At 40.1% G+C, this 13,996-nt stretch overlaps 1 protein-coding gene and 1 non-coding gene across 2 annotated transcripts in view; both read left to right on the plus strand.

Moving 5' to 3' along the window:
* The first annotated feature begins 2,653 nt into the window (after positions 1–2,653).
* The window catches only part of Lrig2 (leucine rich repeats and immunoglobulin like domains 2), a 70,602-nt gene continuing 59,259 nt past the window's right edge, over positions 2,654–13,996 (plus strand). The window contains exon 1 of the mRNA XM_003479008.5: positions 2,654–3,114. Coding sequence (XP_003479056.1) covers positions 2,879–3,114 — 236 coding nt within the window. The 5' untranslated portion in view covers positions 2,654–2,878. The remainder of the gene's footprint in view (positions 3,115–13,996) is intronic.
* On the plus strand, positions 6,257–6,460 carry LOC111754307 (small nucleolar RNA SNORA73 family). Its single transcript, XR_002789012.1, has one exon. It is a non-coding gene; the product is annotated as a small nucleolar RNA SNORA73 family (small nucleolar RNA).

Here is a 13,996-nt window from a genome sequence, read left to right on the forward strand (position 1 = left end):
GGCTCACAGGAACCAATGGTTCTCCTACTGGCCCACGCTGGGGGTACTTACCAAGAGGGCGGGCAAATAAGCCGCCTACATCCCACAATGGCCAGTCTGGGGAGTGCTGGGTCTCTTCTTGACCCTCTCTGGGGCACTTACCAAGAGGCAGGTAAATAAGCTGCCTGAGCCCCACCATGGCTGGATCTTGAGAGCTCTGGTTCTCCTTCTGGCCCACACTGGGGACGCTTACCAGGAGGGCGGGCGAATAAACTGCTTGAGTCCCACCATGGCCAGATCTCCTATGGCACCTATTATTGTTATCCTAGTCGCCTGCTCTGAAGTTCTGTACCAGTTTCACTGCATTGTCTCAGTTTGCTTTGTTCTGTCTGGTTTTGTTGTATTTTACTATCTTCAAAATAAAAAAAAAATTTTAAAAAAGCATTCTGCCTGGGATTAATTAGATAGTTTTAGGGTAGTTAATATAAAATCCCTAATTCCATTGTTAATGAGAAAAGAACCACTAAACTCTGTTAAAAATATATGATTTGCTAAGTCTAATTAGATATATGGGGGTTTATTCTGTAACTCTTTATTGCTATATGCATTCTTTTTCATTATAAAATTTACAAAGAAAAATATTTGGGTAACTTTATCATATCAGTTGTACTGTAATCTCATCTATTCATCATCAAACATTCATTATTTGCCAGATAGTGTGTTAGCTGACATTGGGAATACAAAAAAATATATTAAGTGACATAAGTGCTATCAGAATGGTAAAAACGTGCAGAAGAATTCAAAGCTGGAGAGACTCTTTAAATTGGGACAACTTACATTGTTTATCGGGGAGGACGTATGTTGGAGAACATGAATTTCTATTTTATGGGGAAGCTCCAAAACTAATGTGGAGAGGTACTCTGATGCCCCCTTTAATTGTAGGGTCATGCCTCTCTCTGTTTCTTACTGGGTGTTATTAACCTTGCTCAAAAGCCAGGGAAAGGAAACAAAGTTTCATGCTGTTTTTGTGGCTTTAAAAATTTGGTTTTGGGGTTGCATGTAGAGGCACATGCCTGTAATCTCAGTTACTCAGGAGGTTAAAGAAGGACATTTGCAAGTTTGGGCCAGCCTGGGCAATTTAGGAAGAACTTGCCTCAAAGTAGAAAATTAACAAAGAATTGGAGATGTAGCTGGGTAGTATAGCATCCTTCAATTCAATTCCCAAAACCAGAGGATGTGGGGTGCATTTGAGGCCTGAGGATATAGCTGAGTGGTAGAGAATCTGCATGTGTCAAGGCCCTGGGTTCAATTCCCAGGACCCCCATCCCCAGGTTTGAGTTAAAATACTAGATATGGCTCTGATTCCAATAAAAGAAATTCTATATAAAAAGTTGAGGATTAAACCTAGGGCTTTTGCCCTGAGCTACATCCCTAGCCATTAAAAGAAAAGTTTATTTTATTTTGAGACAGATTCTCATTAAATTGCTTAAACTGGGCTCGCACTTCGCACTTGTGATCCTACTGCCTCAGCCTCCCATAATGCTGGGATTACAGGCATGTACCACACCATGCCTGGCTTGGTGAAAGGCTTGCTAAAAATATTATTGTGGCTCCAACGCTGCTACAGGAAAGGCTGACTTCAGTTACACAATCCTATAACCTAGATATTATTACTTTTTAAAATTTGCTCAGGTTTTAAATTTACAAGTCAGAAAACACATACTTTTTCCAATTTTGACTCTGCCTTAGAGTAACTCGGTTTAACCACTCATATGTTGTTTCCTCAAAAGCAATAAATCTAACTTGTCACTTTCACAGTCAATGAGAGGCCAAAAAACAAATGCAAATACTCCTTTAAGTACTCAGCACTTAAATGAATCATTACTGTTACTCTCCAAGTCCTATTCACAATGTTGGATATAATTTACGGCTGACTAAGCATAACATGTACCTAGACTTTAAATTTTCCATTGCCTCTGTATCAGGACAAAAAAGAAAAAATTCCATTCAATCATCACTTTGTTGATGGCTCAAAACACCTTGTTTACTTGTACCACTTGTTTTTCTGAACGTGTGCATCGAGGCCAGTACCTTCCCAAACGTAGTCGAGGATTTCTGAGACATACACTGGTTTGGAGTCCAGCAGTCATTGAACTCCAAGCAGAAGCTGGAGGTGCAGGGATGAATAAACAGAGCCTGTGACTCAGGACTTCACAGGTTCTCTGCAGACTTGAGAGCATATTTTGTCAGAAGAGCAGAGGTGCATGACTCTTGCAGGACAGCACACGCGGCACAGCGCCAGGGGGCAGTGGAGGCCAACCCGGCCGAAGCCAGGATGAGAGCTTCCCCGCGCGCTGGAGTCTGCGGCTTGGAACCCTTCTGCGGTCTCCCTTTCTTAGTGCCTAGACAAGGTAAGACTTTTCCAATACTACGGTATATACATCCACAGGGGGGACTGGAGACTCCCAAAGCTTCACGCCTGTTTCCTCTTAAGGAGTCACTGCGCCCCCTAGCGTAAGAACTTTGACGGAACTGCAGAGAGACACCAAGGTCGCCATGGATTTTTAACACCCGCCTTCTAAATGAACCGGAAGGCTGAGGGCCGCGCCTCCTCCGGAGTCCCGCCCCGACGCAACCCATCCTATGGCGCCGATTGGCTGCTTCCTGTGCGTGAGGACGTTGCGTCGCGGGGCGGGGCGGAGGATCCTTGTCCGCGGCGCTTCAGTCGTGTGTCCCCGGCCGCCGCCCCCGCTGTCGCACCGCAGCTAGCTTTCCCCTGCTTTTAGAGTGTACACGTGACAGTCAGGGCTTCGGCCCCTTCTCACAGCCGCCAAACGTCTCAGCTGAGCAGCCTAGTCCAGCAGGCAGCTCTTCTTGACTAGTCCGGGTTGTGGGGAAGATGGCGCCGGCGCCTGTAGGCGTCCGGGAGGAGCAGCAATTGGGGTGTCGATCCGGACCCCTATCTCGGCTCCTTTTCCTCGCCCAGGCGGTTCTTTTGTTGCCCGGCGCCCGGGCAGTGCCCTGCCCCGCACCCTGCTCCTGCAGCGTTCCTCTGCTGGACTGCAGTCGCAGGAAGCTGCCCGCGCTGAGCTGGAGGGCGCTGTCGGGCCCGCTGCCCCCCGACACAGCCAGCTTGTGAGTAGAGTGCCGAGTCCTTTACGGGGATCAGCACGGGGGCAGGTCTGGTGGCGGGTCGGGTTGGGACCTCAGGTGTTAAAGGAAACTGCAGTTCCGCTGTTGTGGGGTCGGGGGAGCCTGGAAAAGCCGGTGTTAATTAAGCTCTCTGAAGACTTGTGTGAAGACCGCGGTTAAGATTCTCCTGGCCAGAGAGTCTGATTTTCAGAATTGGAGCGGGATATTCAAAGGGTCCTGCACTACCACGGACTCAGGATGCCTGAGGGGCGGGTCGAACACGGAACCCTCCCTGGTTGTATCATTTGTTGTGTACCTGAGCTTGTACGATCCGCTGGCCGCCGGCTGCTGGCACGAGATTTTATAAACAGTATCGCCAAAGACGTGTGAACTGTCTTTTGTCTCTAACATTAGCACATTATGTATTGCAATATTGATACGTAATAGGGTTCAAAATTTCATTATGTGTCTTTGACACATAATGATTCAGTACTAACCAAGAATATCTTTATTTTTATTCATTTATTTTTTTGAGACGGTCTCGCTGTGGAGTACAGGTTGGCCTTAAATTCACTTTGTAGCCCAGGCTGGCCTTAAACTCGTGGGATTACAGGCCTCCACACCTGGCTGCATGGTTATCTTTAGGAATAGCGTTGTTGAGTTGCTTTAATGTACAGTCTAAGGAAAGGAAGGACCACTTTTTTCAGAACGATGTGATGCGTTAAATATTTTATTTGCTTTGGCAAAGATCCCCAAAATTAGGAATCTGTTTATGTGTGCTAGGGAAGTACACTAATTGAATGAATGAATTCTGAAGTCTCCACTGCTGAGTTTTTCATCTTGAGAGGCCTTTATTAGCTAGTGGCACCTAAAGAGCTCAATTAGTCTGAGTCAACCTAGTGGCTTTAGGAACAACAGTAGGTATTAAATACTGCAGTTAATGGGGATTCTTAACTACCAACATACAGTTATTTCTCTGCCACTAACGAGTAACACAATTACTAATTGACAGGCTTCTAATAGAGTTGTCCCAACAAAAAGTTATTGCTATCCAAATGTGGTGGCACATGCTTGTAATCCCGGCACTCAGGAGGCTGGGACAGGAGGATTGCTGTGAGTTCAAGGCCAGCCTAGGCTACATAGAGAGTTCATAGCCAATCCAAACTACATAGTGAGACCCTGTCTCGAAAAACAAAAACAAAAGTCATCTCTGAAAAAAAGTCATCTCTGAACATCTTAGAGTGCAATTAAAGTGTGAGGAACTGTTTAGATTTTCATTGGAAATGGAAAACAAATAGCCACTGGGGAGACAAATATATATATATATATATATATATATATATATGCACAAATATTTAAAAATAGGTTAGCATAAATAGGAAAGAAAATTGTCTTATGAATTCATTAAGGAAATTAACCAAATGCACTAAACAATTTATTTTTACAGTACGACACCTGTAGTTAATGGGGTCCTTTCACTCAAATTAAATTTAAAAATTTCTATCCTCATGCAGTGTTACGCATCTTGTTTGCAGCAAAACCTTTTTCTAAGAAATTCTTGGCACAGCTACCTGATTATGACAGAATAAATCTTGCTCAGGTTTAAAAACAATACAACTTCATTTAGCTGTAATTGAAATAAATGTGGTCTACTTTTAAGATCCTCCATTGATAGGTAAACAGTAATTAGAAATAATTTTGTGTAAGATACATTTATTTTGTTTGATTTTTGTTAATCAAGATAAATTGTCTAAAACTGAGTGATATTCAAAAATTTTAATGTCCTATAATGAAATTGATATTTTCAGTCCAAGTAAAACGCTTTAGAGGGCAGTTCTGTTATAGAATGTAATTAGATGGGTCCTACATTAGCAGAAGAGCTCTTAGAATATTAAAAGATAGGATTGTGCTGTTTTAAACTGAAAAATGAAACATTTTTCAGCAGTTGCCATTATCCATAATTACATCAAGTATTCTTCAGTTTATGTAATATAAAATTTTAAAACACATGTGATGCTTTATATATTAGTAACTTATTTATTTATGTTAGTAATTTAAACTCAGATGTTCAACTTGTAGCAGTCTTTAAAATGAATGTGGGAAAAATTCATCAATCTTTTTTGTTTTGGTTTGGTTTTTGGTGATGCTGAGGATGGAACTCAGGCCCGAGAGGATGCTAGGCAAATAACACTCCAGTGCTTTGCAAGAGTGTACCCCATGCCCAGTCTTGTTTTTGTGAACCTAATGTAGATATTAGCTATACTAGCTGTTTGCTTTTCTAGTATTCAGAACTTGAGTAAACTCTGTTTCACACTGTTCTGGTTACACATGCACACACAAGCAGTGGGAGACCATAATTAGTTTTTTGTTTTGTCAAGTAAGGATGTTAAAGCCTTTAACATACCCCCTCATTGTTGTCATAACTACTTGACAGTGCTAAAAATACTAAGAATTATATGTAGTACTACTATAAAATATTTACTGATAAAATTTAGCTTTATGAAAACCTTGTAGTCCTTCCTATTTTCATTTCAGTAGAGACTTAAACCTCCATCCTGGATCAATATTTGAGAATAACTGCGCTACTAGATTAATTTCATTGGATCACATATGGCTAGTTGTCTTTTTGAGATAGGGTCTCTGAGTCTATACAGTTCAGACTGGCCTTAAACTCACTATCTAACCCAAGCTGGCCTCGAACTTGCAGCAGTCCTCCTGCCTCAGCTTCCTGAATGCTGTGATTACAGGTATGTGCCACCATGCCCGGCTCTACCAATCATGTTTTAGTCCCTTCTGTTCACTTATATTAAGTGTTTCAAGAATTATTTGCATTTGCTCCTTTAGAGTAGTTATAAATAGGTTAGTGCCTAGTGCACAAAGGACATTATCTTATGTTGAATTACTCTGAGAAAGTCTTTCTGGTCTTTCTCTTTTTTTGGTGGTGGTGGGGAAACCAGGGATCGAACTCACAACTGTGCGCATGCAAGGCAGGCGCTTGTGTCTCTGAGCTAAATCCCCAGCCCTAGTCTTTCTAGTCATATGTGACTTGAGGTTGAACTTAAGTAGCTGTCACTGATTTTGGTAACATTGGCAAAATATTTTTACTGTGTATTCAATCCTAATGCCATTAAAGATTCTGAGCTGTCCAACGTGGATACCCTGGGAGGTCACTCTCCCCGGGCTCTGTCCAGGTGGCATAGGGGAGCATAGGGCTCTGCCCCATGATGTACAGTCCCTTTCCACAATGTTAGAGAAGAAGCTGGGCCTTGTGTCTGCGCCTCCATATTCCTACAACTTCTCAGAGTCCTTTGGGCAGTGACTGAGGAGATAAACCATGCAGAAAACAATATCTAGTAAAAATAAATAAATAAAGGTTCTGAGCTCACTGCCAGTGATTTGTGTGATGGTCAAGCAAAAAATATACTGTGGATTGACTCTGGGCCTTGCACATACTAAGCATATGTTCTATGACTTAGGTATCCTACCAACTGTGGTATTATAATTGCTTTTGTTTGTACAGGCAATCTGATTGTTTTAATATTAACAATTCCCCATGCTAATTTCATTGCTATATATGATACCTAATTTTAAATGTGAGAGCCACTTAGAAGAAGTTGTGCTAAATATATCCATGAGAATTTTGATCTTCAACTTTTCTCCTTTTTGATACAATCTTGCTGTGAATGGGAGCAATCGCTGAAGCATTAAAAATGATGAAAAAAGCTTCGTGAAACGTGAAAAGGCGAAAAGTAAGCTAGGAACATTAGGAGCATTAACCTTACCTTTGACTGCTGTGTAGCCTCAAATCTCAACCTTCCTCCCTAATGAAATATATGGCAATGACATTTTTTTGTCTGGTTTTTTTTTCTTCTTTTTTGAAACAGGGTCTTGCTATGCAGTTCAGGCCGTCTTTGAACTCACTATATAGCCCACGCTGACCTTGAACTTGTGGCAATCCTCCAGCCTCAGCCTTCTGAGTGCTAGGATTAAAGGGATGTGCCACCATGTCTGGTGACATGGTGTTTAAAAGTTACTATTTTGGGTGCTGGTATGCTAACCTGCGGCCTTGAATATGCTAAACAGATGCTTTGACCCTGAGCTACTTTCTCAGCTCCTCTTCAGTGAAATGTTTGGATAGATTCTTGGCTAAAAATTTCATCTGAGAATATATTGCTGCAACCCATGCATCCCTTGAGGTTTTTGGGGTGAAGGACCATGACAGGATGAGAAAATAAGAGACAAAGCCGGGATAAGGTGGAGTACTTATCCTCCAGATGGGAGGAAAGGTACTGCTTAACCAATATAGCATGTTTTTTTTTTTTTTTTTGCATATTTATTTTTATACCAAGAAGGATGATACCAATTTCATAGGTGGTTGTGGTGATGCACTCCTATAATCCCAGCACTAGGAGGTTGAGGCAGGCAGATTATTGCAAATTTGAGATAAGCCTGGGCTTACAAAGTAAACGCAAGGCCAGCATGAACCACATACCAAGACCCTATCTCAAAAAGACAAAAAAAAAAAAAAATCCTTAACTGTAGTCGGCTACCAGTCTAGCTGGCAACTGTCAGAAAATGTTACTGATTTGAGTTTCTTTTAAACATATTACTTTAATGTTGTTATATATAGCTTTAGTACTTGTATGTTTTCTGCAGGATGTTCAAGACCAGGTTAAGGTGAGACCTGTTTTAAATACAATCAATTTTGTTATCTATGAAGATAAGTTAAGTCTCTTTAGGAATACCTTGAAACCAGTTTATAGCACCACTTGGTTCTTTTGTCATTGTCAGCCATTTGGATGAGTCATGGCCATTGCTTGACCAAGTTGCTTTCTATGAAAGCTTGGGAGACGATTTTCTCCTGGTGATTCTCCTTAGGCACAACCCACTGACAATCACTTTCCCAGGGACTCAATGAGTATAGGATGTTGCAGCAGAAGTTATCTAATGTACTGGGTCCTCACTGACCTTAGAGAACTAGAGCCAAGATATTGGCTGTCTTCTTAGCTACTCTAGCTCTGATTTTTGGTCTCTAAACCTCAGTTGTTGAACATCCAGAAGAAAAAATCAGTAACAGTACAGTGTGGTAGAGGCAATAAGCTTAACATTATTGTCTTATCTGAATATGAAACATCTTAAAACATAAAATAGAATCATTTTTAAATAACCATGGATGTTTTAACATTTGAATACCTGTAGAATGTTAACAAACAGTTGCATATTTCATAAAGAAAATTAGAAATCAAAACCACATAAACATAGTATGACAACGATGATGAGGTTTTGTAATATCTGAACTTCCATTTTGACATCAGATATCTCCTTTTAGTCAGTCCTCCTTATCTAATCCATAAGAAGCTTTTAACTAACTTGTTGACCTTTAGTGAGATATACATCTCATTAGTTTCGGTTGCAGGCAGGGTTCTGAATCAGAATATTTTGTCACCATAAACAATCCCTGTTTACATTTTTGAAGACCTGTACATCTGGAAGGATGAATGTATGACTATACCATCAGGTTAAAAGCAATCATTTGTCATAACAATACGAAAACCTTTGTATGGGCATTTAAAAATAAAAAACCTTATTGTATTGTTTCTTTTGATGATGACCAATGTGAACATATTATAGTAACTTTTTTTATAACTTTAGTTGAGATGTCTCCCATAAGGCTATGGAGATCATTGGGGCCTCCAATCAATGAACAGGAACTGGTTAAAAATGTTACTAGGCAACTGCATATTTATTTATCAATTGGAGTCTTGTCCAATAATTTCAGCCCCAAGGGATTTTGTTTACACATCTTAATAATTTTTTGATGACTTATGAAAACCCCAGTCGAGATACTCTCAAGTGAATAATAAATATATTACATTTACATAACCAGTCTTTGTATCATTTGGACTAGCTGGCAACTCAGGTGGAAGCATGCTTTGTAAATCTATAACTCAAACCTTTGATCAAATGATCTAAAAATGCAAAAAGAAAAGAGAAAAATTGTTGAGCTCAAAATAAAAAGAACAGCTGTTCACAGAATGGACAAATGGACAAGCATGGACAGACATCTGTACAGATTGGGACAGACGTAGAAACAAACACACAGCTTTTTTGTCCATGAGAAAAACGGGGGCTATTTATTTATATCCTTTTGCTGAACTAGCTCACTTCTTACACCCCATGTCCTTGGGGCTGGAACACCTGTTTACCTCCAGCACCCCATACCCTCAGGGTGTTTCTCAGGTGCTCCTTACCACTTGGGCACTCCTGTATGGGCACTTGTGCTTTTGGCTCCACATATGTGAACGATCCCTGGCTCAGTTGACTCCCATCAACTGCTTAACAGATTGGACAAACAGACAGATACATAAGCAGGCTGACAGACATCCTACAAAATCAGAGTGTACTCAAATACATTTTTTGCCAAATTGAATCATAATACTTTATGAATTTAGAATTCATAAATAGACTAGTCAGAATTATTGTAGGTCAATTAGAGATAACTTGTAAAAGGAGATTGGAAAGGACAGAATCTTACCAATAGCTAACATATTTTTGTATTTAAGAATACGGGTACATTTTTGTGTCTCCTTTCATCAAACTTTCAGTTTGGTTATCTCTCTATACTCACCTATTTAGACCTTTGGTTCTTGTTCTTTGTTACCATCTTCTGGGTGTCCTTTGTCAATTCCTTCATTTGTCTGCAGGTCTGATCTTACTTGATCCTTGTTTATCAGTTGAAGCATAGTTTCTGAGGTATCACTGTCAGAGGACTGAGCATCAGCTTCTTGAGAGGTGGAGTCAACTCCCTTTCTGGGATTGGGTCTGTGATAACAGCTGGAAGCATGCTGTGGCACCCAGATAGGCCATTTAGCTTTTCCTAGAAAAACATAAGCATACCCTCACCCCCACATTAGCACTGGACTAAGCGTTTTATTGTCCAGCATGAAAATCTTTTCAACGGACTCTTTTTAGGCTTTGTTTGATTGCATTTTCTTTCTGCTATGGAAGTTTCATCTTTATTAGAATTTAAAATTTTTTTTAAATAGTACATGTATCCAGGGATTTTGCTCAGTGGCTCAAGCACTTGCCTGGTAAGTGCAAGGTTGTGAGTTCAATTCCTGGTACAATAAACAAACAAACAAATAAATAGTATATACTGCCAAGTGAAATCCATTATGTGGTAAACGCTCCGTTTTTTTTTAAATTTAAATTGTGAACAATTTAAATTGTTCACAAATTGTGAATTTAACTATTTTTAGACCTGAAGATTATAAGGAATTTTTGTGGTAAGGTATAGAGAAAAAAAGGAAACCTGCATTTTGTATTTTGGCACCTTGGGCTCTCTCTTGCTGTCATTACACGCAGGTTGTGCTCCTGCTGTGGCCTGGAGACCCCCGCTATTGGGCTTCCAAGCTCCAGTGCAGTGTAAACTTTTGATGTATAAAGTGCATACACAGGTGATGGGAAAAACTTGGTGGCTTGGGGTCCCACCTCTCCAGAGCCAGGTCCCACCTTCCTGGCCCTGGGCCACTGAAAGATTTGGCAGCCCCTGACAGAGTTCCCTCCTCAGCAGAAGGGAGACAAGTCTGCAAACCCCAACTCCAGGGCACAGATCTCTTCTCACCAAGCCAGGCCAGGCCAAGCCAGTCCCAGGGAAAGTTCTCTGTGCCTTACACCATTTGTATGTATTTTTAAAGACAAAATTCTGAAATGGTTTTAGACACTGATGGCTAGAATTTGAATTTTGGGATGTCTCACCCATTGAAGGAAATCTCCACACCCTTGTGGCTACTATTCTTAGTTGATAATAAATTTGTAACTCATAAGCAAGGCAATTGCATGTGGCAGCAAAGGCACTCAGTTGTATCCCTCCAGGTTAAATTAATTTAGCATTTTTACTAGGGTGAAAAACATTACTCACACCTGTAGATTGGTAGTTACATCCAGAGGCCGTGCCATAGGCCAATGGTGTTGGGCAACAACTGAAGCATTTGTTTCTGTGTCTAAAAGCCCTTTGAATGCTTTTTTAATAACCAGTTTTATCTCAGGGTGATCCTTAATCTGTTGAACCTAGTAAGTATCAGAAGATCCAAAACTTTTTTATGTATCTTTTATTTATAGATTTTCTAATTTTTGTCAAGGGAAGAATAACCAGTTGAGCAATACAAGATTCTGGGAGACTTGAACTGGCTTTTAAGTAGATTGAACCATAACCTTGATTTCGCCTTGCAGCTGAAACAAGTAGCATTGTTTCTTTACCTCCCATGTTTAGGCCAAGCTCCAGGCTCAATTCAGCTCTTTGGTTCCCTTCCCTGCTTGGGGGACGATGCAAAGTAGTGAGAGGAGCAGAAAGCAGCAGTTTCTCCCTATCAAATAACCCTCTAAAATCTGTAGAGGTCCAGCTAGATTTGTGTTGGTTGTTTTTTTCCTTAGTCTTGCTCTGAGCTGTTTTCCAGTTTCTTCCCAAGTATGTAAATTTATGGTTCTTTTTTCTAGAAGCAAACAAACTCAAGAAATTTAGTGTCAGCGTATTAAAAACTGAAATGGACTTAAAGCAAGAAAGTCCTAAATAAATGTAATATTAATTGCAGATTTGAAGCAAGGGCCCTGAAGTAAACAATTTTGAAAACAACAGTTTGAGAATTTTTTTTAAATTTTTTTTTTTTATTTTGAAAGTATACAACAGAACAAGTCAGAGTAAAGCCAACTAAGATCATACAGTGAAATTGGTACAGAACTTCACAGCAAGTTACCAGGATAACAGTAATAGATATCACAATATATTTTGTTATCTTTATAATAGTTGTTCTTTCAATCACGTATATCAAAATGAGATGAAATATAGAACACTATAGAACTTATCAAAACAGAATATTGAATAGAGCAGTACCATTAATCAGAAAAGAGCGAAACTAATAAAAATATTTGCCTTCAAAGAAATGGTAGAAGGAAGTCCCCCTTACTTGCTATGGTCAACCTCCCAGGAACAGTTTGAGAATTTATACTGTTAGATATCAAGAGTGACTATAAAGCCTTAGACAGTGATATGCTGAAGCTATCCTATTACCAGCTCATATAAGCCAAATACTGAATTTTTATAAGTTTTAAAAGTTAGTTGTTGTCCTATAGGTTTTTTGAAACTGTCTTTTGTGACAGTATTTTATAAACAGAAATCAGCAAATCACATATCAGGATCATATTACCCCCCAACCATTAGGCGCCTGCTGAGCTGTGCCATCTCAGGAAAACTGTCAGAGCCATAGCACCCCTACTCTTTGACAGGGCTGCTGCAGGCCTTGCTCCTTTTGTAACAGGAGGGTCTTTCACATCAGTTTGAATTTACATTGAGTGGCCCAACGATATCAGCACTTTGGACAGATAGTAGGAAGATTTTGTTGACGGGACAGTTAGTGTCTGTGCTCCTCCCCCCCTAGAAGCACAACTTTAAGCAAAATGCCCCCTCCCCCTGCAACAAAAACAAGTAGGTTTGCTTTTTCTCCTTCCTTTAGGAAGAAGGAGAACTCTGAACTAATGGACTGAATGATTATAATTTGGTTGGACTATTGGGGATTCGAAGTGTAGTAACTAAGTACATATGCTGAAACACTCCACGTATTCCCCTACCTGTCTGGCTTCTTTTAGCATCAATTGCAAGGGAGATGTAGAAAACAGCTCTACTCTCTAAAGTTTTAACCTGTGACACAGCAAAATTTCTCTAAGTTGAAAAGGTGGAGATACCTGCTTGTGGCTCAATTAAAGGTATTGGGTGTTGTAAAATAGAATTTGCAGCAAAGCTCTCCTCTTCCGACGAAGATTTACCCTCCATCTCTCCTTCCTTATCTAATTGAGCAAGGTTATAAAGCTTATTAAACTTTATTGGCATTTCTGTTACTCTGCCATCTCTTCCTTGCTTGGGACTTGATTTTAAAATATTGCTCCAAGCCAGTTTTCTTTTCGCCATCCCAACAAGCCCACAATCATCAAGACATTTCCTAATCAAAATCCACAAAGGAAAAGTAAATACTGGAATCAAACATTCAACAAAAAATTTCATATACATTTCTCTTTCTTTCTTTTTTGATACTTTAAAAGTTGTTTGTTCCATGATTATATCATTAATGAAATCAGTACACCTTTTTTTCCCCCTTGGGAAGGGGTTTCTCTCAGGCCCATTTATATCATTTCTCTTTCTTTCTTTCTTTCTTTTTTGATACTTTAAAAGTTGTTTGTTCCATGATTATATCATTAATGAAATCAGTACACCTTTTTTTCCCCCTTGGGAAGGGGTTTCTCTCAGGCCCATTTATATAACTGGCCCTAGAGAATAAGGAAGTTTCAGTGCCCCACTCTATACCTGATGATGCCAGTATGAGTACACTCCAGTGATAACTATTGATCTATACCAATGTACTTCTTCTCCTAGTTGTATGCACATGAGAAGTGTGCCCTTGCCCTCAATCTCTGTGTTTTGATGCCATGTGCTACCACCCAAGCGGCCTTTAGGTACTTGGGGTGAAGGGCCTGGAGAGGTTGAGAAAATAAAAGAGACAAAGTTGGGGTCAGGTGGAGTCTTTATCCTCCTGATGGGAGGAGAGGTACTGCTTACCCAATGTAGCATGTTTATTTTTATAAGGAGAAAGATGTCAATTTCAACCCTGCTGCCTAGCAACCCATTGCTTGGATTGTCTAGGGGTTTGGTGTTTTTCTGGGCTGTAGCAACTTCCTGTAGCTGACCTGGGTGGTCGTTGTTTTTGGGATAGTCACATCCCTGCCATGCTGCAGCCCTGCATGTGTGGTCAATTTTCAGCTTCAATGGCTCCCAACAATGTACCACTATATCTTGCTACATTTATCTTAGCATTAATTTAAAATATTATTTTAGAAA

The sequence above is a fragment of the Cavia porcellus genome, unplaced genomic scaffold (assembly GCF_034190915.1).
Source record: "Cavia porcellus strain 051 isolate PalLab524CR breed Dunkin Hartley unplaced genomic scaffold, mCavPor4.1 scaffold_1, whole genome shotgun sequence".
Lineage (NCBI taxonomy): Eukaryota > Metazoa > Chordata > Mammalia > Rodentia > Caviidae > Cavia > Cavia porcellus.